Source organism: Lonchura striata, chromosome 6, assembly GCF_046129695.1.
Source record: "Lonchura striata isolate bLonStr1 chromosome 6, bLonStr1.mat, whole genome shotgun sequence".
Taxonomy (NCBI): domain Eukaryota; kingdom Metazoa; phylum Chordata; class Aves; order Passeriformes; family Estrildidae; genus Lonchura; species Lonchura striata.
The window spans coordinates 17,118,499-17,144,613 of record NC_134608.1 but is presented as its reverse complement, the minus strand read 5'-3'; the positions used below and the strand labels follow the sequence as shown (position 1 = coordinate 17,144,613).

The 26,115-nt window shown below is 40.7% G+C and overlaps 2 protein-coding genes across 3 annotated transcripts in view; one reads left to right on the top strand and one right to left on the bottom strand.

Moving 5' to 3' along the window:
* The first annotated feature begins 7,154 nt into the window (after window positions 1–7,154).
* PSMC1 (proteasome 26S subunit, ATPase 1) lies at window positions 7,155–15,091 on the top strand. 2 transcript variants are annotated; one of them, XM_021531928.2, is made up of 11 exons: window positions 7,155–7,231; window positions 7,658–7,711; window positions 8,544–8,640; window positions 9,030–9,154; window positions 9,613–9,798; window positions 9,989–10,117; window positions 11,021–11,117; window positions 11,292–11,481; window positions 12,485–12,636; window positions 13,975–14,129; window positions 14,793–15,091. In XM_021531928.2, the coding sequence occupies exons 1-11, from the start codon at window positions 7,229–7,231 to the stop codon at window positions 14,925–14,927; spliced, it is 1,323 nt and encodes a 440-aa protein (XP_021387603.1). In that variant the 5' UTR covers window positions 7,155–7,228; the 3' UTR covers window positions 14,928–15,091. The 2 variants fall into 2 exon arrangements, with proteins under 2 accessions (XP_021387603.1, XP_021387604.1); XM_021531929.3 differs by lacking the exon at window positions 7,155–7,231 and adding an exon at window positions 7,413–7,569.
* Window positions 15,092–17,350: 2,259 nt separating this feature from the next.
* The window catches only part of NRDE2 (NRDE-2, necessary for RNA interference, domain containing), a 28,247-nt gene continuing 19,482 nt past the window's right edge, over window positions 17,351–26,115 (bottom strand). The window contains exons 9-14 of the mRNA XM_021531927.3: window positions 25,894–26,069; window positions 24,813–25,199; window positions 23,522–24,450; window positions 21,208–21,346; window positions 18,770–18,841; window positions 17,351–18,163 (exon numbers count right to left, since the gene is read on the bottom strand). Coding sequence (XP_021387602.2) covers window positions 18,038–18,163; window positions 18,770–18,841; window positions 21,208–21,346; window positions 23,522–24,450; window positions 24,813–25,199; window positions 25,894–26,069 — 1,829 coding nt within the window. The 3' untranslated portion in view covers window positions 17,351–18,037. The remainder of the gene's footprint in view (window positions 18,164–18,769; window positions 18,842–21,207; window positions 21,347–23,521; window positions 24,451–24,812; window positions 25,200–25,893; window positions 26,070–26,115) is intronic.

The following is a 26,115-nucleotide window of genomic DNA, read 5'->3' as shown; positions in this document are numbered from 1 at the left end:
TCAGAGCCACAGCACCTGCACAGCTCCTATGCTTTTCCAGACAAGATTAGTATCTCCAAATACTCCATAATTCATCACCCTGCCAATTATTAGAAAATCCCATATCAAGCAATATGACTGAACTCAGGGCCTTCTCCAGATGTTTTGGATAGACAAGATTTCTACATAGCCTCTACAGTACATGCTGACGCTTCCATGAAGGGGCTGTGGTTCTTACTTTCAAAATTTCAGTAAGAGTATTTTCTGTGAAAGAACAAAGGAGAACTAAAAAAAACCACTCCTCAGCAGCTAAAGAAATCATCTGTAGAAATTGCTTCTTGAGGATGACTGACTTGACTAACTCAACAGATTCCATTTGCATTATTAACAATAAACATAATTACATAGATATATCAACAATACTTGCAGATAGTGCTGCAATTACAGGCTGATTGAACAGACTATGCATCATGAAATCAAAGCCACAATTACTCAACAGAGAATGTGAACATGGTGAGACACTCATGCAGTATTAGATTGTGCAGTGCTGCAGGAAATGACAGAGGAGCCATTACGTTATAGTCAACAGATAAATGCAGAACCAGTACTTCAGGGAGGAGCAATTAAAGCCAACATATCTTCAGCTCCAGTGGCAAGGTGGTGAAGCTAGTGGCTCCTAGGTTACCAGGGACCTTGTTCCTCTGATGTCTCACACAATTACTTCTCATTCCCCTACACTGATGATAGTTCTCTCCCTTCTTTCCAATTTCTACTGCCTTTAATACTGCAGTGCATTCAGCCCACTTATGCTTGTCATTGTTAGAGTCTGCCTTTCCTTCTATCTGCATCAGTGGGCTTTGGGATTGTCCCTAAATGCTTTCTGACTTAAAGACTCTCCTCCAAACTCCTGTCTTTAATGAAGGCTTTGCTGGTGTATTTGTGCAGATGTGCTCTGCCCTCTGGCCTCTCTCTGCACTGCTCTCTGAGGAGAAGACCTGGAGCAGGCATAATGACTTTCTTGGGTTTTGCAAAGCAAGAACACTTTCAGCATAGGATGAGTAATTGTAACAACTCTGCCCTTTCATGACGGAAAACATAGAGATTATTAGCAGTTAATAAAACAATGGAGCACACAGATTTGGCAAACATTTATACTGTCTAGGAATTTCAGACTCACAGCCCAAGTAGGAGTCAGTATAATATTTAGAAAGCATTTGTGTCTTTAGAAATACTGCTTTCTCAGAAATGAAAGGAAAAGCCTATTTCTTTTTCTTCGCTTTACATAAAAATTATTTCACTGTCTCTTCATAATCTGAGTCCTGCAAAGTGAAACCAACTAATTTAAGAGAATATTGATATAATTACTGAAGAAATGTTCTGTTTATTAAAACCATCCTCAGCTATTAGTGTATCAATGGGTTGACTCTGAGGAGTGTGTGATGGGAACTTTTCAATATCAGCAACCATTAATTATCCAGGTGAAGAACTCTGTATTCCATTTAGAGGATAGCTCCATATTTGATCACTTATCTTTTTCTTTTTGCCCCAAAAGTAGTAAGTTTCTAATCCCATAATCTTTTGTTTCAGCTTTCCTAAAGCTACCAAAAACTACAGAATATTAACCAGCTAATATGTTAGACTTTATGAAAAAATCTGTTTCTTATTACATTTTCCTGCTACACAACAAGAAAGCACCATAGCAACATCATTCTGTGCTCACTGCTGAAGTGCCACAGGATCTTCTCTTACCAAAATATGAGACCCAAGAAGCCACACTACCTGGTGTTTTGTTAGCCTCTGCACAGTGAGAAAGGTATATTCTTCTTACACTCACTTTCCATTGAGTTTAGGATTCTACTTTGCTCTTGTTCTTCTCTCACTCCTTGGAATCCTTTGGGCCAAATTTTGCCATCACTTATGGGAATGTATTTGCCACCAGGTGGATGAGATGCCTCTGATACTTCTCACACTAAGGGAGAATAGTTTCACTTCAGCTGTTGGATGGTAAGACTGAGACAGTCTCCTTCAGCTACCAGCCTGCCTGCAAGACTATGAGGCCTAACTTAGGGGAATTGTATGTTGCTCTGAGACTTCCAAATGAGATTGTATAAAGACATAGGATATTTTAAACATAATTTTTAATAAAATTACTTCTGCAGTATTCTGAAAACATGTATGAAACAATCTTCAAGGTGTCAGAGTCTGCTGCAGCATGGAAAGATTCCCAAGAATTTTATTACCAAAATTTTTGAAAGCATTCATGCACTTCAGATGTTTTGAATTCTGTTTGTCTAGTTCTAAATAATTCCTGCTCCAAGAAGTCTGCTTTTCAGATGAATCAGTAGCCAGAAATTCAGGTGAGCTAAATGAATAGATACTGAAAAAAAAAAATGAAACATATTATTTGTGGCACTAATCAACACCTACCACAGCCAGCAGGCAAACAGGATGGGACAGATACTTCATGATGTGCCAGCACACCTCAACCCCTATAACAGAAAAGCAAACTAAAAAGTACACCATCCTGTTTAGTCTGTAGTAAAGCACAGTGGGATTAATACAGCTCTGAGAATGAACACTTGCTGTACTGCTCAGCTGTCTCCTTAGTAATAATTTAGCTAAGAAACAAACATATATTTCCATTTCCTAATGATTCTTGCTATTTGGCAGTTGATAATTTTTCCTTATTTCTTGACCTCCCTCTTTCAACTACACACATTTTAGTGCAATACCTTCCTTCAGTTATAACACTATGTCAGAATGAAACTTTGCATATAGAAACTGTTTTTTCTACTCCATTCAATTTGGCATCATTTACCCTTCCAATAAATCTTTGTTATATTAAATGCTATATTAAATTTGGTCCTTTTGGCTCCAGAACCAAAACCAGGTTTGCTCAACTATATTTAAGGTAGTTGTTTATCTGGAAAATGGACAAACATATCACTTCCTTCCAAAGCTAATTAGGGATATCTGGTTGGACATTTTGACATTTTTCTTTGCGAAGTGTTTGAGGGTTGTTTCTTTTCCAAAAGTAAGACTATGGCAAGGGTTGGTTACAATTAATTCCTTTATTCAAAGAAAGTCTGAGAAAAAACTTTAACATTGTCAACTCATTCTACTTGCTTTTTAAACTAAAAGCATATATTGCCTTTCCATGTGGATGAAAAAAATTCTGTTTTCACAAAAAATGTTACTGCATACTCCAAGTTTAATTAATAAATCTCTTAAACTAGTTATTGTTAAAATTAAGTGCATCAGCTACTTTAAAGAATGGTCTCAGCAACCTTTCATATATGACCTTGTTCTAACCAATATGTAGTAATCAAAGCTTCAAAGCAAATCTGTAGCTACTGCTGTCAAGACCATTAATTTTTAGTATACCTAAATGTTGCTTTAATGTGGTTGCTGCCAAGAAATAAAATTTTACAACAGTAAATGGTGCATAAATATGTTTAGGAATATAATAAATGCCAGCTCAGATTGTGTAAATGGAAGACGGCATATCCAAGAACATGACGTTCATCCAGATTATTTCTAGCCATGCAGAAAATGTAGTTTTCAAATTGTTTAGGAAGTAAGAGTGTAAAGACTCCTCCTTTGCTTTAGCATCTCTCCAATGCACAGTAGAATCTGTCCACTTTGGAAATTGCTTCAGTTGGAGTAGCTGAAGAGTCTCACTGGAGTCTTTGGTACCACCAATGGTGGGAACATGCATTGCTGTTTCAGAGGGATAAGCTCATGGATGCAGCCCTTCCACTCTGCCACAGCTTCTTGGTGCTCATCCACAGCCATGAAGCCGCACAAAAGGGGCATCTGTCTGTGCTCTCCAGTGAAATGATGAATCTGTGAGGTGCCTTCATTTCCTCTTTCTTCTCTTCCCTCGGGCAGCAGCCTGGCCACCACAGGGAAACAAAGGCAGGGCGGGAGCTCTTTGTGCCTTGGGGACGCAGCAGAGTCCCTGCAGAGGCGGCTGAAGCTGCTCTCATCCACACTGGGAGCAAGGCACAGAACTCAGGAGGGCATAAGGACCTCAGCCCTTCACAGCTGAGACACACAACACCTGTCAAGGAAGACCAGAGAACTTATGACTGATGAATCGAGTCAGAGAATATCAGGTGAATCTTTTCTAAGGGATTGTCATCTTTGTGAATACTCAATAGTTCATATCAAAGGGGTTTTAGATAAGAGCCATCGATGTAGTTCAGGCTGAAGCTTGTTGGCTTCCACTCCTTTTTGAAAATGAACTGTCTCAAATGTACAGTACAGACTTCAGGAAAAACAGGGGAGGTGAAGGTGACATTCCTATTTTTAAAACTATATTTGGTGACAGGAGAAGGAGGAAGCAATCATGTTGCCTGATATCAGGCACTTATTTAAGCGCCTTAATTTTAAGTAATGTCCATAGTCCCATGGATGAACAATGTAAAATAAAAGACTTCCAGAGGGTGAGAAACCTTATTCTGAGTTTGGGAGAGAATCTTTGCTGAGTTGTTTCTGTGAGGAGCCCACAAGGATTAGTATTCTGCTAATTCTGCATTCCCTCACATTGTTACTTGCCAATTGGTAGGTGATAGGAATACCTTCCACTTCTACACTGTTTGCATAATTTGTAAAGCAGCAGAGAAGCTTAATGGTTAATTTGGTACTTTGACACATGCACACTTAAAAGAAAAAAAATCCAGATGGTCCTTAAACCCTTGCAATTTTATTCATTTATTGAAGCTGATGTAAGTTTAAAGTCCATTTGTGAAAAGAGGGTGTCCAAATAGCAGCTTTTGAAAAAGCAATCCACTATACGTAGCTGTAATAGCAAGATTAGTATTTTTCCAGTCTGTAGGTTTATTTCATTTTATGCAAATATAGAAAGCTCTAGGCACTAGACATATACTCAGAAAGACAAATTAACATCAACAACATAAGCAATCCTAGTAATTTCCTGTATGTGCAAAGGGAAAATAAACATCTTTGTTATTTACTAATTCCAAGCCCAATACTCTCCCAGCCCTCAGCTGTCCTCCTCCTCCTCAAAGGCCTGGGAACACAGCTGAGGGCTTTACAATATGCCTAAAAGATCAGCAGTAAGCTTACTGCAGAACAAAGAAGAGGGGTAGAAAACACTAACTAAAAACAAAGCACAAAACCCCCACCCTCTCTGAACAAATCTCGGTATTTTTTGATATGAACAGCTTTTTGATGCCCTTAAGGCTATGTTCATTTTAACAAACAAGGACTGTGTGTTCCTTCCTGTTACCCTGGCCCACTCTTTTGGGTTTTTTTTTCCCTAGTAAGCATAACCCTAGAAATCAGAGACACTTGTATAATTTTTATTGTTTATACAATATTTATTTTTTAAAGTTCCTAATTTGGCATTATCTGTACTCTGAAACCAAAGCAAAATTCTGTATATGTAAAGTTAAGCCATCAGCCAGGTTACAGAACCACATTTCTATTTCACTTCCAGTTTGCCAACACTATTCACCCCAAGAACTGAAAGCCAGTCACCAAATCACCCAAACACAGTGTCTCCCTTTCTGTCCCCTTCCCTTCCTTCATATTTCCTGTCACAGCTGTTTCATAGTATGTCTTTAAGTGAATCAGCTGGGAGACAATCTTGCCAAAAACCTTTTACAGTTGCTCCCATATATAATGTCCTAATATTTATTAATACTAAAAAACAAGGTAGGCTGTCACAGATTTGTCTTGTTGGCTTATAAATGGAAAGTTCAGCTTTTACATTCATCCTACACTCCTACCATTTAGGTCAGTTTATGCCATAATCCTCACAGTTAAAATATGTGCAAAGCTACGTGGCACTAAAATCAGGCTTTCCAAGGAAAAAGGTGATAACAATTCTCAATCATAACCAGAACTACCAATTACAGGTATAATTTGAAATAAATATGGCTATATCTTAGTATAAAGGGAGGTTAAAGGGAGGAAAAATCGTGTGAAGGAAAGAATGTTCTAGCATCTTTATACCATAAGGTTAAAAGAAATACAGATGCAATCCTGTAAGACTGTAAAATAAAAAAGTGAATGTTTTTAAAGCAAAGAATAGCCATTATATTTAATTTTGTTTAAAGGTCCTTAAAAGTTACAGAAAAGCTGATACTGTAACAAAAAAGAAGCCAATTGATAAAACAATAAAAACCATAGAAAAGTCAAATTAAATCTACAGTGTACAACAGCAACCCTTGTGAGCAAATGGAACCAAACCAAAGTAAATGATCAAAACCTCACACCTTTCTACACAGCTCAGCCAGTTACATTAATAATTAATAAAATTCCCTATCCAGACAGGAATTCTAGAGAAAGTGTGGGGAAAAAATAAATCAAAGTAAAGCAATACAATCCCACATCCCGCTGTCTGCTGTAACCTGAAGCCTCGTTTCACAAACGCCCCGATCTCTCCAAGGAACACAGTGATGGATGTAAAGACCATCACACGCTGCTTGCCTGGGTCAGAGCAGGCTGGCAGTGTTTGGAGGCTATGCCCTCACCTGGAACAGGCGGGCACTAAAACCAACTTCCTCAGGAGTTCTTGTACTGTTTCTGACTGGCTTTGTTTGTCTGAAGATCACAGCAGAGAGAATGCTGTTTATTTCACTAAAAGCTTCTCCATTTCCCAGGAGCACCACAGACCAGCAGAACTCAGTGTAGGTACAAAGTCATGTTTTTGTGGAGGGATTTCCTGGGAACTTTACCCACGTTCCTAAAGCGCTGCCACAAGAAAACCAATCCTTACAGCACACACAGAAGCGTTTATCTGTTTGGCTGATGCAGGAGACGGGAGGAGAAGCCGCCGTACCCCGGCGGGCTCGCCGCGGCGGGCGGCCCCTGAGCGGCGCTGCCGCGCACGCGCGGCCGGGCACGGCGCGGTCCTCCCGCCGCGGCCAGCGCCGCCCCCTGCCGGCCGCTGCCGGCCGCTGCCGCCCCCTGCCGGCCGCTGCCGCTCCCTGCCGGCCGCTGCCGCCCCCTGCCGCCCCCTGCCGGCCGCTGCCGCCCCCTGCCGCCCCCTGCCGGCCGCTGCCGCCCCCTGCCGGCCGCTGCCGCCCCCTGCCGCCCCCTGCCGGCCGCTGCCGCCCCCTGCCGCCCCCTGCCGGCCCCTGCCGGCCGCTGCCGCCCCCTGCCGGCCGCTGCCGCCCCCTGCCGGCCGCTGCGCGCCGCGCCGCGCCCGGCCCGCGCTCGCCTGTCCCTCGCCGCCGCCCGTAGCGGGGCGGCGCGGGCGGGTCCGGGCGGCGGCGCCATGGTGAGAGCGGCGCCTCAGAGACCCCGCGGCCCCTCAGCCCCGGCCCGGGCCCCGGGCACCGAGCGCGGCCCGGCGGGGCACACCGCCGCTCCGCCCGCGGCGCCGAGCCGGGCCCCGCGCCGAGCCGGGCCCCGCCGCCCGCGCCCGGCCTTTTGCGGAGTCACCGCCAGCGCCTCTAGGCCGCGGCCCGGCGCGGGGGAGCGGGACCGGGAGCGGGACCGGGACCGGGAGCGGGACCGGGCGCGGGACCGGGCCGGACGCTTCTTTTTCTTTCTGCGCAATGAGCGGAATAGGTTATCGCCTTGTTTAGGCGGGAGAAATCCAGTTACGGGATTTCTGTAGGTGGATTTGCCCGTAGGCGTCTCGATTCATAGAACTGTACATATGTTATGGTTTTTGACGTTTGTTTTTTTACCTTTTGTCTAGGGTCAAAGTCAGAGTGGTGGACATGGTCCTGGTGGTAGCAAGAAGGATGACAAGGTAACTGAAACCCAAACAAATACTTACAGAATGAAGTACGGGTGTGCTGCTACAGAGCCTGCCTGCAATAGGCTTTTTAAATTGACTTTTTAAAAATTATTGTTGTAGTTGGAACTGTATAAAATTATGCTCTTACTGACTCTGATGAATGTCTTTTCCGGGTGTACATTGGAGAAAACAAGTATTGCTCTTAAATAAAAAAGAGCTTAAAAACCCCTGAAATTTCTTCATAGTGACTTGTTTTTTTTAAAAAAAAAAACTATAAATGTGTCAGGGTTATGAAAGATTAGTTGCCTTCAAGCTGTCACTGACAGAACTGTTGGCTTGGAAGTGACAAAGCACAACGATCTGCAGTAGGAGTGTACTTCACACCGTGGGACATCAGGGGTCCCTGGTCTCCTTTGGAAAAGGAAAGTACAACGTACACAGCCAGCAGTGTCTAGGCTGGGAAACTGAGTGTGTCTGATTTATTGATTGAAGTGCAGCAGAAAGGTGGAGATTCAATATTTTTCTCATTGTCTCATCTATTAGTTTTGTTTGTGATTTACTTCAGACTTGAACCTTCCCTGTCCTGTATTCACTGAAAAATGGCAGAAGTTTAAATCAGAAAGAGTGATGTAAAATAAGCTGGAGATATTTTTGAACATTCTTAAAAAATAAGAGTAATGTTTCTTTTGGGCTTCTTGCTACAGATCATAAAGAGAAGCTTTTGTTACTAAGTCCTTCACCTTGAGCTCTTTTTTAGTCTGTGCACTTAACACTTGTGTGTATTATTTACTTATTACTATCCCGATTTTTCTTCTTTTTGTACGGAATTCTTTTTATGATTAAGGACAAGAAGAAGAAATATGAACCTCCAGTTCCAACCAGAGTGGGGAAAAAGAAAAAGAAGACCAAGGGACCAGATGCTGCCAGCAAACTCCCCCTGGGTAAGTATTCTGCCTCCCCTGCAGAGCTGTGGGCTGCTCTTTGGGAAGTACAGCGCTCTTCTCTCCTCAAATCTGCCTCTGTGGAGATCACTAACACAATGCCAAATGTCATTTTATTTCCAATTAACATAAAAAAGTCCCCACAGAATGAGATTACTGTTTTGCAAGATGGCAGGCCATGATCTCCCAGGTAGGAGAGAGAGAGAAATTAAACCGAGTGAAAATGCAGGGGAAGTATTAAATCTGTTTTTTGCCTGGAATTACGGTGGGACAAGTAATGTGTGAGTTACTGCCAGGAAAATAAAGCAGGATTTCTAGTAATGAATTAGTGTTTAGTTGGTACCATGTCAAACTTGTTCTGAAATACTGTGGTTCTGCTTTGGTTACAGTGACTCCTCACACACAGTGCAGACTCAAGCTGTTGAAATTGGAGAGAATTAAAGATTACCTCTTAATGGAGGAAGAGTTTATCAGAAACCAAGAACAGATGAAACCTTTGGAAGAAAAACAAGAGGTGAGGTTTGAGTGTGGTGTTACTGTTACAGAAAATGCTCTTTATTAATGTGAGCTACTTCGTATCAGAGTGGAAGTAAAGTACCAGCAGTGTGCAAGTTGATGCAAACATAGCAGGTTTATCACAATTCCTCATTAATTGGCTAAATTGTTTTAGACCAAGCACGGATCACTACAGATGGAGCCATGGGAGTTTTTTGTTTCTTAGTGCTCTGTCAGAGTACAGCTTGCAGATATCCATCAACAGAGAAAGAAGGTTCTAGTTATTCACATCCATATGCATGGTGTCTGTAGGGTAGGACTAAATTAATAGTGGGTTTTGTTACTGACCTCTGTCTTTTTGTGGCAGTCGAACAATAGGAAGGGCTGGTTCTTCTGTCTGAATTGTTGAGCCAGTGTTGTACAAGAATGCTTTTGCCTGTGTTGTTCAGTTGTTTCTTGGATTTTTCTTGACAACAGGAAGAAAGGTCCAAGGTGGATGATCTGAGAGGAACACCGATGTCTGTGGGTACCTTGGAGGAGATCATTGATGACAACCACGCCATTGTGTCCACATCAGTGGGATCAGAGCACTATGTCAGTATTCTGTCTTTTGTGGACAAGGACCTGCTAGAGCCAGGCTGCTCTGTTTTGCTAAATCATAAGGTGAGTTTTTTTATAAAATCAAGTTTCTTACAAGTTCTTGTACTGTTTTTAACTGGCTTTATTTTTCTGAAGATCACAGGAGAGATTTATTTTATTTCATACACCTAAATAAGTAGGCATAGGGATTAGACTTCAGCTTGTATTGAAAATGCTGCTTGCCTTCTTTGACAACTCTTAATTCTTGAATTAGGTTCATGCTGTGATAGGAGTCCTGATGGATGACACAGACCCCTTAGTGACTGTGATGAAAGTAGAGAAAGCTCCTCAAGAAACGTACGCTGACATTGGTGGCCTTGACAACCAAATTCAAGAAATCAAGGTATTCAGTTGTAGTCACAGTTAAGCCAGCAATATAACTGTTGTGCTAGGAGTTGAGGAAAGAAACAGCAGGACTGGCTGCTATTACTGTAGTGGTGTCCTTTATCTTTCTGTAGTGTATTTCTTCATTAGATTTCACTAGGCAGACTCGTGTTCCTCAATCTTTTATGTGGGTCACCAGAGGCTGTGTGCACAGGAACCTTTCACAGTTGCTCAGGAGCCTGTAGAGCCCAGAGCTCCTGAAATCTCTCTAATAGCTTATTATTTGCAACATGTAAAGTTTCAGTAGTTGTAAGATGAGAGTTAAATTGTAAAAACTGCAGAGGCTATTCTGGGTGTCTGATGCTGTCTAATCTAACGTAAGGATTTAGTCTTTCAGGGCAATTGCTTGTTTTGTTTTTGCATTTGTTTGTTGTTTGGTTGGGATGTGTTGGGTTGGTTGTTTTTTTTCCCTACCAGCAGAACTCTGCCTGAACCTTGCTAAAGGTTCTGGGTAGGTGTCTAAAACCACAAATGCTCTTAAAATCTATGGTATCTGGTAACTATTTATAGAAGGCACCCTTTCATAAAGGGTTCCCTGGCCCCAAGGTCATCTGTGGATGTTTGAGATTCAGGAGCTCCAGGGTTCTAAATCTGGGATGATGCATTGAGGATGGAGGAGGGGGAATGTTCACTGCTGCTCTACCACACGTCAAGTGGAAACAATAGGAAGACCTTTGCAAAAGGAGTAGTTTTCTGCCTTAGAATTGGAGGCAGCAGAGAGTCATGCTGTTCAATGTCTGTCTTGAAATCAGTTAAGCTCTTTTTGCGTTCACTGCTTTCATTATTGCTGTTTTGAAGATCCCTACAGATCTCTGTTGGAGACCACTCAGTCTTATAAAAACATGTTTTTCTTGTGCTTCAGGAGTCTGTGGAGCTTCCTCTCACTCACCCTGAATATTATGAAGAGATGGGTATAAAGCCACCCAAAGGAGTCATTCTGTATGGCCCACCTGGCACAGGTATTTTACAGTCAGTAACACCTGTGCTGAGATAATACAAGTAAAATAATTTACACTTGGTTAGTATTTAAAACATTGCTCAGTCTGTCACAAATTTCATACAACTGTTTTGTTAGGGCACTTTTTTCTTTCCCTTCTCTGCAAACTGATACATTTATTTCCAACTAAAAATAGGCAAAACTTTACTTGCCAAAGCAGTGGCAAACCAAACATCAGCAACGTTCCTGAGAGTGGTTGGTTCTGAGCTCATCCAGAAGTACCTGGGGGATGGCCCCAAGCTCGTGCGCGAGCTGTTCCGCGTGGCTGAGGAGCATGCCCCGTCCATCGTCTTCATCGATGAGATCGATGCCATCGGAACCAAGAGGTACAGCAGCTGAGCTCCAGCACACAGGGACTGCCAGGGCCAGCAGCAGCTTCGCTGCAAACACTTCTTTTGCATCCGTGCTGGGACTGTTTATTTGCTCTGCTACATTTGCATACACTGTTTTGATGTAAGCATTTGTAGCAAGTAGCACTTCAAATAACTTCTGTGGAAACAGTATATCACAGCCTTTTTGTACTAAATAGGCATGACCAGAGATAATCTCTGTTCTCTTGCTACATGGCAGCATCTCCGGGAGTGTCAAAACCAGAAAGAGACACTGAGGATTCTCGAGCTGCAAATCCATAGATAGTAATTGGCTTTAGTGATCCAATGGTAAAGCAGAATATTTAATACAGAATGTATCCATTTGTTGTTTGCCTCTCAAGTAGGTGGCTAAAGAGTTCTGCTCTGAGAGTATTTTACAGGTTACAGTGTATACCATGGAGAAGTATTGCGTGTGCCACACCAAACTGTTGTTGAGCCCATATCCAAACGGTATTACTTTGAAAATTCTGTAGGTTTGTTGGAACTGTCCAATGCAAATAGTCTTTAAAGTAGTCAAGGTGCTCATACATGTTTACTACATGGCCACCAGCCCAAAGTGCCGCCAGCCCAAAGTGCCAGCTGCTGCCTTATGTATGGATCTCTGTACTTTTAAGAATTAGGTTTTTTTTCCTTTTTATGTTGATTGTGTTATGAGGGAAGAAGATATTTCCAAATATATAACAAACATGGGAAAAAACCCCAGATCTCCTTCACATGATGGCTGTTGCATTCCCCAACTACAAGAGTAGTTCAGTGTCTTTTTACTTATGTAGATGTCACGTGATTCTGAAAACCTGTTTTGTTTATATGGATAAGCATAGAACTTTTTATTTAAAAACTAAATTTTATTTAAATCTCTTACAGATATTTACAAACAAAATACCCATCTCCCCCTTATGTTTATATCTTTGTGCCAGTTACTTAGTGCCTTTTCTGACTGTGCTTTTCTTTCTACAAGGTATGACTCAAATTCAGGGGGTGAGAGAGAGATCCAGCGCACGATGTTGGAGCTGCTGAACCAGCTGGATGGGTTTGACTCTCGGGGGGATGTTAAAGTTATCATGGCTACCAACAGAATAGAAACACTGGACCCAGCTTTAATTAGACCAGGTAAGAGACTTCCCTGCTGTGTATGCTTAAGCCACTTTTCTTGTGAAAGGACTTGTCATAACTTGACAAACACTGGCAGGCAAAATGACTGCAAGCTTGTTCTTATTCACCATCTCATCTATGCTGGTTCATCTGTTGAAATCAGAACCTATTCACAAGCTTCTAAATAGGAGAAAAATCTTTGGAAGAGAAGTGTGTTAATTCCTTTAGATATACATAAACAATTTGAATATTCTTCCTGTTAAGATAGCACAGCCATTTTAAGTAATAGTTAAGCAAGCTGTTTGCAGCAGCAGCACACCTGCAGCAGCTGGGGAAGACAGGGCAGCACCACCTGTGTTCTGGGGGTGAGAGCCTAGGCTTTACCAGAGACAGCCTGGATCCTGGTGCAGGGAAAGCAGGCTGCTTCTCACTGACCTGGCACACTCCTGCCATGTAGGGGATAAGTGAGGGAGACGTGTTGAGCTTGAGCAGGCACAGGTATTTTAAACACAGTATTTTTAAATGGCCACTGAAAATGTACCAAAGCATATTGTGCCTGTGGTGTCTGTTAAATTGGAAGGTATAAAACAACACAGAGATCAAAGGAATAAGCTGAAATACCTCCATGGCGTGAAGTTGCTGGGGTATGTGTTTGGTCTGGTTTTGTCATCACTTACCTTTAGACTCTTCAGCTCAAGCCCAGTGCTGTTAAGAATACAAATGAGATAATACTATGCCAGAATTGAAAGAGATAGTCTGACCTTGCTTTCTACTCCAAAACATGATTCACTGTGGCACGAAAAATCATGGAAGTGTTCAGTTTGGAAAGAACCTTTCAGGTCACTGAGGCCAACCATTAAGCTACCATGGCCAAGTCCCCCACTAAGCTGCATCCCCAAGTGCCACTTCTACGCCTCTTTTGAGCACTTCCAGGGATGGTGGCTTCACCACTTCCCCTGGGTAGCATGTTCCAATACTTCACAACCCTTTCCATGAAGAAATTTTTCCTAATATCTAACTTAAACCTCCCCATGTGAACTTTAGGCCATTTTCTCTTGATCTGTTACCTGGGTGAAGAGACCAATCCCCACCTGGCTACAGCTTCCTCTCAGGCAGTTGCAGAGGGTGATACAGTCTCCGCTGAGCCTCCTTCTCTCCAGGCTAAACACCCCCAGGTGTTCCTTCAGGTGTTCCTCATAGGGCTTGTGCTCCAGACCCTTCACCGGCTCCATTGCCCTTCTCTGGACATGCTCCAGCTTAAGAGTTACTGCCAGTTAAACCCTTCAGGTTAACCCTTCCTGCTGTTTCCAATGGCTGCCTGCAAGAAACTTGAGACTGAACTTTTCTTTTGCACAGGACGTATTGATAGGAAAATAGAGTTCCCTCTACCTGATGAAAAGACGAAGAAACGAATCTTCCAGATTCACACAAGCAGGATGACGTTGGCAGATGATGTGACTTTGGATGAGTTGATTATGGCAAAAGATGATCTCAGTGGTGCAGATATTAAGGTCAGTGCACATCTTGTTTATATTTCAAAGCAAAAACAAATCTCACTTTTGCTGCATCCAATACCATTGTCATCTGAACTGTGCACTTACATCACTGAGGGACAGTGGGATAAGGGACACTCACTTTTATGAGTGCCAAGGACTCTGCTTTACAAATGGGAAATTGTCAAAATAATAATTGTGAGGTAGCTTGTGTTGGTAAGAGTATGTACCTGTGTTACCTGAATATGAAATTTTAAAGTAGCAAAGTAGAAACTAAAAGGAGAGTGTGGAATCTTGTGCAAGGTATCTTAAACAGTACTTAAGCTAGTACAAGATAATTAGCATTTTTATGGACTACGTTGCAAGGCAGATAAAAATGCAACTGTATATTAGGACCCTTCAGCCATATCCTGTCTGCTTTTTTAAAGCAGATAGAGCCCTTGCTACAGTTACCACACTCATGAGCTTAAACCAACCTCTTTCCTTTCTGACACACTCACCTGGCGTTATGGAGTCTGCTTCAGTGCTAGAGAACGGTATCAAACTTTAGAATGTAGACTTCATTAAACACTCCTTCCTTCTACCCTTACTGGAGCAGTAGGAAAGATCCAGCTGCTTTTGAGGGTGTGGTTTGAAGGGGTTGCACAGAAAGTGTAACTATTCTTGCTTCCTGTGTTGCAGGCAATTTGTACAGAAGCTGGATTGATGGCTTTGAGGGAGCGGAGAATGAAAGTAACAAATGAAGATTTCAAAAAGTCTAAGGAGAACGTTCTCTATAAAAAGCAAGAGGGAACCCCTGAGGGACTGTATCTTTAAGTCATTTGTCTCTTTGGAAACTATACAGAACTTTCTGTGTTGGTGAGTCTTGTGTAAAACCACACAGCTAGTTTGCATCCATGAACAGGTTAAAAGCTGCTGGGTTCTGGGTTTTCAGTCAGTGTAACTCTTCACTTCCCAATAAAATGTTTATTTGAATTGAACTGTTTTGGTGGCAAAGCCCTGCTATTTACATGAAATTGTCTGTTGTGTTCTCTCACTCTGAAGAAAAAGAAAAGTGCTGGTGACCCAAGTGCTTTTGTCTGTCACCCACACCATGTGGGCAGGGAGCAATGCAGGTGCCCCAGATCTTAACCCTCCTTAGGCAGTCCCTTACAACTACTCCAGCATTGCTGTTGTTTTTTATTACCTTCTTACATGTTTTTTTAGGGGCTAAACAGGACAAGTATCACTTTTGAGTAAACGCAAATGTCCTCAGTCATTTATAGATGAAAATCAATGACAAGTTTGCAACTGTGGGTAACATTGAGATACACTTTAAAGGTACCCATCTCTAGCACTTCCAGCTTATAAGACAGCAAGATGGATGCTCATTAGTAATCTTACCTTAAACCTCTAAACATATTTGGATGGGGTACTTGTAAGATTAGTGTTTAGAAATTTGTTTTTTCAAAAAGGGTTTCAGTTCATTAGATAAATATCAGAATGTCTCTGGAAAAAGCCAACACAGTAGGAACAGGTTCAAGGGCCCCATGCCCATGGCAGGATGTCACTCATAAGGCACCAGCCCCAGTGCTAGAGGTGCAGGGTCTGGTATGCTGCAGCTGTGCACAGAGAAATCCTAACTACATATCCCAGGCCTGGTGTTCTACAGCATAACCTTGAATTCTTCCTCTCTAGACAATTCTGTTGCCTACAGCTCCTTTCTCACGGGGGCTGTTGGCTCCATTGTAGCCATGCATATACTACTTATGCAGTATCCTGTGTAGTACACTTCTGTGAAGGCCATGTTAAGTTCTAAGTAATTTATTTCCAAATGTTGTACATGTGATCTTTAAGGTTTAGATAAAAGTTCCACATGCAAACCAGTTATGCAATGTGCAGTCTTTGTTCTGGGAACTTTCTGTGGAAGAAAACAGGCCAGTAAGAGAGAGTGGAGAGTTACACCAGAGCAATGCCTTCACTCACTGCCAGTGCTCCAACAACAATGGCAGCAGCAGGGCCAAGAGATTTTTCTATGTAAAAATTATGTGGCTCATTGTTAAAAATGAACCCTAGAGATGAATGGAGTCCTTTATTTAATCTGGATGACAGAAATCCTGAAATAGAATTGTTTTTCATCTGGAGCTAGAAAAACAAGTTTTATTACCCATTCTTAGAAACCTTAGGAGATCTGTCTCCTTGGAAAGGTCACAAACAGCTAGGGGATTTTTTAGCACTTTCTAATCATGGCAGTTGATTTCACTGTTGCTTGAGGGGCTGAAGAGCTTTATGACATGCATGGCAAGCAAGGCACTTTTTATTAAGGACATGGCTGTTACTGTTGGCTCAAAGCAACAGCCACAAAGAGATGGGTTCAGATCGCTGAAGGAACAGCTGCACTGCATTAAATGAACCCAAGGACTCTGTTCTGGTACCGTGAATGCCACCACAGGAACTGAAAAACACATTTGAAAATTCAGCTCTTAGCTTTTGCAGCAGAATTTAACTGCTGCCACTTTTGCCAGAGTTTCTGAACTTGACAAGACAAAAGTAATAAATACCAGGAGAAAGTGAACAGCAAGTATATTCCCCACAAGGACAGAAAATCTCCTGGGGACTGGATTAAAAGGCAGGACCTGATCTAGGAAGCTTCTGACCATCAAAAGGAAGGAAGCAGTCCAAGTGCTGCTTTGGGAGAAACTGCAAAGGAAAGGACTTGGGACAGGATGCATGGAAGAACAGAAAAGTGATAGATAGAGAAGTTGTTGCTGCCATCACCCGAAGTTTTCAAATGTGACTGCAGAGAGAGCTTGTTAATCTCATCCAGGCTCCCTGTCCCACAAAAGGTTGGACCAGATGATCTTTCAATTAGTTTTCTCATGAAAAATCTCTGAAGCAATTTTGGGTATTCTGTGGCTGCAGGTATATACTTGTTGCAGATGAAAATCCAGTTTCTGAGTCCTTGAGTCACAAAAGTAGGGATGCTAAACAATCCTTTCCATTTCAGCATGTTCTGTTTTCCAAAATACGTAACTGTATCTTTAAATTGTTACCATATTTCCTATAACTTCTCTAGCAGCTTGCTAAAAGCCTCTTGGAATATAAGCTACTTTTTAAATAATCATAGAAGACTATGCCTTCTTGATGAGAATCAAATACAGATCACACCTCTAGTTCTCTTACAACAATTGCCTGGATTTGAGTCAAAGCCAGTGATCAATTACAAAAATTTGTTTAGAAGTGAGCTGCTTAGAGATACATTATGGATGTGTTTTCATTTTTAATACACTCAGTTCTATTAAATTAATACATAAAAAACAAATTACTTTTGAATTCTCAAATATTCAGGTACATTTTTCAGAAAGATTTACATTTAAATGGTCATCTGTCAAAACATACCAAAATAGGTGCCTGCTCAAACAATAATTTAGCTTTTACTCACAGTATATGTACAGATGTAACGGCTCTTTGACTTGGCAGTTGTATATGTACAGCCATACCATGCTGAAGGAAATTACTGAAGTCTGCCAACTGGAGGACAGTGGAGCATCCATTTGGCAGATGTTTATTTTTTATGCTGCTCACCAAGCCATAGTCGGCATGTACTGAACCTCTACTGAACCCTAGGGAATGTAATTTCAAACAACAGAATAAAAAATGCAGGCAACTTCCAACAGGAGGCTATTTAAAGAGGGTATCCTTCTGTGGGAGCCAGCAATACTTCGGAGAAATGGATCCATTACTGTGGGCAAAATGCAGTCCTTGATTCCAGAATACTTGCAGGTAGTAGAACTCCATTTTGATAGGAATTTATATAAAATACTTAACAACAAAAAATATCAAGTACATAGTACCCAAGTCCCAACAGAGTTCCTGTATGAAAATGGAAATAATTGTTAGCTTTGGAAGCAGCTTCTGTACTTCCTCCACTCCGCTACAGTCTTCTTTTAAATCTCTAGTAGTAGATCCAGCTCTTCCATAGGCACCCGCACTCTCAATTCTTTTTCAGTCATTAGATCAAGTGTCTCTTGCAGATCTTCAGGGAAATACTCTACTGCATCCATGTAGAGTACCTGCAAGCAAGAATATTTTCTATGCTACCTTTCTAGCAAGAAACACAGTATAAAGTAAGTAGACAGCAACACCGCTATAGCAAGAACTTAATACTATGTATTCTTTAAGGTAATAGGAACTCAATTAGTATTCCTTCAGTGACAGCCAAGTAGATGTTTCATCTTCTCAAACTGCTACTGAGTAACTTTATTCAAAAAGATAAAGTGGTGGTCAAGGGGCACTGGAGCATTTGCAGCATATACAGACATTACCTGAAGAGTTACAGGTTCTCTCAATAATTTTTATATATTATTACATAAATTTTTATTTAACTATGTATTTAACCATGCTCATGATAAAAGTCTGAAAGAATCATTTCTAGATCACAAAGGATCTCTTACTGCCATGCCTCAATGCAACACCCTTCTGTTTGAAACACAGACATCATGGACTACTGATCATATGCCCATTTAAGATACATCTCTTATTTGTAGAAAATCCTAACATTACTTAGAAACCTCTCCTTTCATTTGCATATAAACTCTTACAACAACTAAACCTTTTTTCAAATACAGAACCTCAAAAATTAAAGTATGATGACAAGTTTACCTGTTTTCTGTCCTTACCTTTGCCCAAGGACAGTTTTGAAGGGCTTTATAAAACAATCCTTTACTCTTTTCTTTTTTTCCTAGTGAAGCCTGTATGATAAAAAAACATTCATACTTCAGTGCAGTAATAGCTGAAATACTGAAACAATTACTTCTGAAACAAAAAAATGGTTGCTGAAACGCTCAGTGTTGTTCTGCTGAGAAATCATTTTTATTATACATTGTAGTAGCTATGTATTTTGTCAGGTTACACTCTTCAGATGTCTTATAGGAGTTTCAAGGCTTTACTTGTGAGACAAGTAAGAGAACAAGGACTCAGCTATTCAAAGGAACGTGGACAGACCAAGAGCAGAATATGGTGCTTTGGCTACTCCTCTTGATTTGGTGTCAGATGCAAACTTGCTGATGGTACAGACTCTCATCATCCAGATCATTATCAAAGATGTTAAAGGGCACTGGTCCCAGAATCAATCCCTGGGCTGCAGCACCAGTGGCTGGCCTGCAGCAGGAGTTCATGCTGCTGACTACAAGCCTTTGAGCCAGGCAGTTCAGGCAGATTCCAGCCTACATCCCTGTCCACTTACCTAACCTATGTTTCATCAGCAAAGACAAAACAGACCTATAGAACTAAGGGTAATACTGAACAACACAACTTCTTCTATGACTATATCTGAAAATTTAAATGTTTATAATTGATTTTGCTTCTCTAAACAATGTTATTCCAAGCTATTACTGTATTTTCCTCCATCTTATTAGCATCTAGTAAATACTCCTTGTTGTTCTTGTGAGAACAGTATCTTCCATGAATGAAGCACTAGTGATATACATAATGGGTGATCTTTACCATTTGTGCATACTGGGGTGTCATTATTAATTTGTAAAGAGTAACAGTAATTAATTTGTACATTCCTACATACAAAGTTGTATAAAATATTTACAAGCATATATATATGTGTAGAAATGGTCACAATTAAGTCCCGCACAAGAGATCTTCTCAAACACACAACAAGATCTCGATCTCTTCTTTCCCTGCCTCCTCTCTATTTCACAGCCTTCTGATTGCTGATCCCCCTCTGACAACTTATTACACCAGGGGACATGAACAGAAGAGTCAACACTGGGGAATGAAAGTTATTACTTGAGTGTTTTCAACTTCCATATGGTACTTTAGAGAAGCAAGAAAACCAAAAAAGGCAAAGCTGACTATATGATTTTATTTATGTACTTCCATGGGGAGCTATGGAAGAAACAAACATTATTGCTTTTTAGCATTAAACTGCAATGCCAGTTAACATAACTGTTATATGCAGGTTTTAAGAATCAAAAGACTGTCAAAACTGAAGGCCAGTTTTAGAAGCTATAGCTATGTTTTGCCTACTATGCATTTATTTTGCATATCAACTGCACCTCAAGTGTTGAGGGAGCTGGCAGATGTCACTGAGAGGTCACTCTTGACAATCTTTGATCACAGCAACTGGGAGAAGGACCCAAAGACTGAAGAAAGTAAAACATCACTCCTGCTTTTAAGAAAGGGAAGAAGATGTACCCAATGAACTACAAGCTGGTCAGCCTCACCTTGTATCTTGAGAAGGTGACAGAACAGCTAACCCTGGAAACCACTTCCAGGCCCATGAGTGAGAAGAAAATCAGCAGCAGCAGTGTGAATTCACTAAAAGTCATGACTGACCAACTCAATAAACTGCCATGATGAAATGACTGGCCTGCTGGATAAGGGGAGAGCAGTGGCCATTGTCTGTCTGGACTTCAGTAAGGCCTTTGATACTGTCTCCTCTAAGAACCTCCTAAACAAGCAGTTGACAAAAGAATTGGATGCACAGACAGTGAGAAAGCTGTCTCAAAGAGGGCCCAGAGGGTGGTGATCTGTGGAACAAGCCTAGTTACAGTCAGTGACTAGCAGGACCCCTGGGTACTATTGGGACCAATCTCATTTAACACCTTTGTTAATGATCTGGCTAATAGTGCAGAGTACACCCCCAGCAAGCCTGCAGACCACACGAAACTGAGAGGACTGGCTGATACACCACAGGGTCATGTTGCCATCCAGAGGGATGACAATGGAATGAAGAAATCAGCTGACAGAAACCTGGAAGTTCAACGGGAAGTGAAAATTCCTGCACTAATATATGCTGCAGTCTACTCCACTGGAAAGCAGCTTGGCATCTATTGGTATCTTATGACATACTTTTTATCTATGTAAGATGACAGACACAATGTCTGCATCTATATTAAGACTCCTCCATCAGAAGCTATTACTCCTAATCCACATGAAATAGCTTTTCCTTAATGTTCTCAACAATAAGCAGTGCAAATCAAATATATAACCCTGCAAATCACAGAGGCATGGCAGCATTTAGTACTCATTTTTCTATGCAGTATTCCAGCTGTTTATGAGAATTCAAAATATGGTGAAACAAAACAAAACAGATACTTCTTACCATAAAGTTCAAGTACATTCTCCATAGCAGTGGACAGTGGGTACCATTTTCACTCTGAACTGCATGTTCAAACAGAGCTACAATCCGATTTGTTAATCCAGTTTCAGGAATAGTACAATGTATTTCACCAACATCTGCCCTGAAACACAGAGAAGAAATAACAGTCCTTTAAATCCAAGCCAAGGGACCACATCTGGGTAAGAAGGGGTCAAGAACAATGCACTGCTTCTGTTCACCATATACAGCCAGGTTTTTGTAATTTGTGCTATAAACTCAATGTTATAAATCAGATTTTTATCACTTGCTAATGTGCTAAAAAATCAACACATTTCTAAATAGAAAGTAAGGAAAAATAAAAATTAAGTATTTTTGTGAAAATTAATGTAGCATATTCAAAAATCATTTCTCTTCGAACACAATAGCCCACTATCATATGATCTTAAAACACCTTAGCCTACCTCCAAGATAATTTATCCCTCTAACCTTGACAGAGCAGCTCAAAAGAAATTCAAGTCTGGATCAGCACATCTTCTGGTGCCCAGGCAAGTTTGTTCAAAATTACCCCTCACTTTTGTAAGGCCATACATTGGTCTTTGATCAAGGTCACAATTACAACTCTGGATTTCAACCACAACAGCAATTTTCACCCAGAGATTCAAATCCCCTAAATTCCAAGCAGAACACAAAAGCAGGCATACAGTTTTCACCAAAGCACTGTTTTCCTTCAACAGCTGATACAGACTGGCTTACTTTTGATTGCTTGAGCTTGACAAAACAGACTGGAGCACTGATGGCAACATCACTTGTCTGTGCATGTTCTCTTAACCTGCCAGCTTGTTCCACTCACCATTAACACTTGGCTCCTAATCTATCTCTTGTTTTTTCATGTGTCTTTGAAGTAATTTTCCCTCTCATCTTAACCTTTGCCATGAAGGAAAATTATGTAACTTACTTTGCATGGAGTCAAACATTTGAAGCCTTATACCTAACAGTGACTTAAAAACATTCTAGTTTTACCCTTTGTGCTCATTTTTTCATCTGAATTCCATGTGCTTAAGGACTATGAAATAGTCGGACACAGCACAGACATTTTCTTATTTTGTCACAACATCACAAAACATTAGTTTTATGCATGACTGACCGGCCATTTATCTCCCTGTTGCAGTAGTTCAGCTCTGCTCTTGCAACACCCAACTTGTCCCTTATAATCTATAGGAAAGGCTTTGCTAGCAATGAACAATCTGGAAAGGAACTCAACCTCACAGAGAAAATAATTCTGAATTTTTCAGTTCCAAGTAACAATAATGAAAACCTATTATAGTGTTAATCTGAAATTAACAGTAAATCAAATCAAATCCTCCTTTACATTTGGTGGCTGTAGAATTCTTATAACAATTTAGGATGACACAGACTTAACAGTTCAGAAACATCACTATCATGTCTGAATGCCTGTTGCCAGCCTGCAGCAATCAAAGAAGGGGATGCACCATCATTTCAAATTATACTGGTAACTGTGTAATTTCACCAAGTGTGAATATTGTGAGTTTACAGCCCTGTAAAACTTCCAGGTAACTGTTTCCTAGAAATCTGCTGTCACGTGCAGACACAAACAACCAAGCTGTTGATGTCACTGGAGATATGCAGGTAGCAGTGGGTGGGGAGCTCCAATGAGAAGACAATAGTTAAGAGACTAAGCTCTAAGAATGAATATGTACCTTGTTCCCCATATCTCCTACCCTTTCCTCCTTTCTCAGGAGCAAAAAATCTGAGCCCAGACCACTATGAATTCATGGAATTTCCAGCCTCTTCTACCTAGTAACAGCCCCATAGGAAAACTAAACTCTCAAGGACTCACTATGGAAACAGATCCGCCACAACTGTATTCTGTGATTCAGGAGTAAAGTAGGGCAGCCAGCTCAGGCAGAAACTGCAGCATAGCTCTGCATTATGCTCCTAATTGCTGTAGTACTAAAATGCAGCAGTTTCTAAGCTCACACTGTTTATCTTGGCAATCTAAGCAGGCTTAGTTATTTGAAAATTCCTTAAAGAAACGTGTATCATCCTGATGCTAGCAGCAAGTAATCAAACAAATTCAAATACAATCTGGCTCAGGAGAAGGGACATAAGGCTATCACCCAGGGCTTTTATTCTGTTCAAGATGCTGCCATTGACTCCCTGTTCAGCCTTGAACTAGAAACCTTCAGCTACAGCTTCTTCATCTGCAAAATGAGAACTGTGATAGCATTTTCTCTCCTCTGTTGAGCAATTACACAGATTCAAAACAGCATAATTGTAAGGAGCTGCAAGGTGTTACCTCTGGACCTTCTCTGTGAGTTTTTTTCTCATCTGCTCTGCTTGGATTGCAAACAGCCATGGCTCTAAAGAGTTAGTAGACCTTGTGACACTATCAAAAAATCTTCGTGCTTTGCTTGCACTGTGAGACTTCCTTTGGATATGGATGTATGACCTCCAAAGAGACTGGTTGCTAGGATACCGTTTCAGAGCCTCTGTCAGTGCCTCTCGCAGGGGATTCAAAGGATAAACACTAATTTTCATGTGGAATCTCAGTAAATTTGTATGCAGCAGTGTGACAGCTTCAAGAGCAGTGGGAAAATTTTGAATGCCAAAATTCTCTCCTGTATTTTCACATTTCTGTGAACAAGAAACTTCAAGTTTTTCTGAAGCCTGCGTATATATTAATACTGCAGCATCAATCCCAACAGTCAAATACTGAAACAGTGCATAACAACCAACCAGGTTAACCAGCTGATCAGCATCATTGACCTGATCCTGATCAGATACTGCTGTTTTACTTAAATAATCTTGCAGTGCATGCTCATATATTTTACGAGCTTTCAAGACATTCACAGGTAGCACTTGTCCACTGTAGGGCACATATGGTCCATTTTCAGTCAATTTGGTCAATATATGAACAGCACGTGACATGACAGCTCCTTCTGTACTTTCCAGCAGTTCCACTTCCAGCTGAGCGTACAGCAGGCTGAGGCTGCAGAGCTGAGCACTTTTCAATCCTCCTGTCCCTGCTGTGCAAAGAGCTGTGTCAAACACCTTCCTGGAATCATCTGTGTTACCAAGCAGCCACTCTAGGTAGGCATAGAGTTTCCAGAGAGAAAGGTTGTTTCGGTTGTCAGGTGCTTTAAGAAAATTCTTGGCCAACTTTTTACTCTTCCTCCCCTGTGCTTTTAGCTTCTTTTTCTTTTTAGCTTGGATACACTGAATTACCTGCAGGGGGAAATAAACAGAGTATATTTTGAGAGGGATGGAAGCAGAAAGGAGAAAAAAAGCCCCTCACAGCAATTTTTTGTAATATAATTATAAAATTATATATTATCGTATAATAATATTTATGCAGAACTTCAAAAAATAGTTTGCTACAGGTATGCCACTCTTTAACATGTACTGAAGCAAAGAGCTTTTTGTTTCTCTTTTTTTTCCCCCTTGTCCAATCTTAACTGGCATTTCCTGATTTGAATACTTAGTCCTGCAAGACAACTTTCATCAAGACTTTTTAAAATTCAATACAAAAATTATTACAGAAGAAAGTCACACATCACAACATTGATTATATGCAGACTCCTCATTACCTTAGATATTTCATACTGTAGCCAACAAATGGCCAGGTTAGATTTTTCCTTTCCTGTAAATATCTGGGACAGAACATGGAAGACATTCTGTATGAACTCCTCTCCTTCTTTGTAGTGGCCTATCTGATGTCTGCCTCGTGACATCATATCCATATGACCAATACTGTTGAATCCAGAAAGTGGAAAATCAACAGAAGTCAGTGGTTTATCATCATAAAGCACACTGTCAAAGATGCTATTTTCATCCATGGCAATATAGAGACTGGAAGGAAAGAGTTTACTTGTACATGGAACTCCCAGAAATTGCAAAAAAGAGTACAATAGTTGATGTTGAAGCTTTGGATTAGAAAGACGGATTAAAGATGGTCCAAGATCATCAAATAACACCTAAAAAAATCCAAATTAAAACAAATTCCATTAGTTTATGCAATCAAAAGCAGCAACACTCTAGTTTATGTAATTAAAGAACTTTTTAAAATCAATAGGATTTACAATTACCATTAAATGGTATCAAAATGTCATTCAAGTTAAAAACGGACAAGTTAAACAAGCAATCTGATTTTCCAGTCAGACTGTAAATTTGCCATCAAGAGACTTCTTTGCCTGTGAACAACAAAGACCTCCACAAAAAACTTACAAAATGAAGGTCTGGAAGACTTTCTTTATAAGCCTTTTGACAGATTCATATTTGAAAATCAATGTCTGACTTGACCTATTTCCCAAGGAATAAAAAATATGCAACTATTTGACTTGAAGGCAATGAAACCTTTGTTTATTTAATGCACATCTTTTCTTAAGCACATATTTTTGTGAGATTTCTCTACACAGATGACAGGAATCACTGAACAGCAAAGACAGACTATTTGCCTGCAGACTTTCCAAAGTTTACTATAAGCTTCCCATGGTTTTCAGAAGTTTCAGCACAAAACTTCAGGCAAATTTTGAATTTCAAAGAAAAAAACCTTTTTTCCAAACAAAGAAAAGTATTATTCCTCTAAAATATCCACAAATATGGCAATGAATTCAAATTAAAGGATAACTAGTCTTATCATCTCCCCTTGTTCAATTATATCACAGTGACCTGTCTTTCCGGATCTTCACAATCTTCTTCAGTTTCCTTCTTAGTTTTGTCTGGCCTCCAAGGTAACCAGTGCCTTGCCTCACGGGAATATTCAACATTCAACCAAATATGCCACTTGGGAAGAGTTTTATCTTTTATTTCTTGATCCTCATCTATTTCTTCCTCATCCTCATCATCTAAAATCAAATCAATATATAAACACAGAAAATTATAAAAGAAAAA

Bases quoted from the DNA above. Each gene is read 5' to 3' on its own strand.
- PSMC1 (XM_021531928.2), top strand. The intron at 7,712-8,543 runs GTAACTGAAACC...TTTATGATTAAG, and splicing joins GTAGCAAGAAGGATGACAAG to GACAAGAAGAAGAAATATGA. The intron at 9,155-9,612 runs GTGAGGTTTGAG...TCTTGACAACAG, and splicing joins CTTTGGAAGAAAAACAAGAG to GAAGAAAGGTCCAAGGTGGA.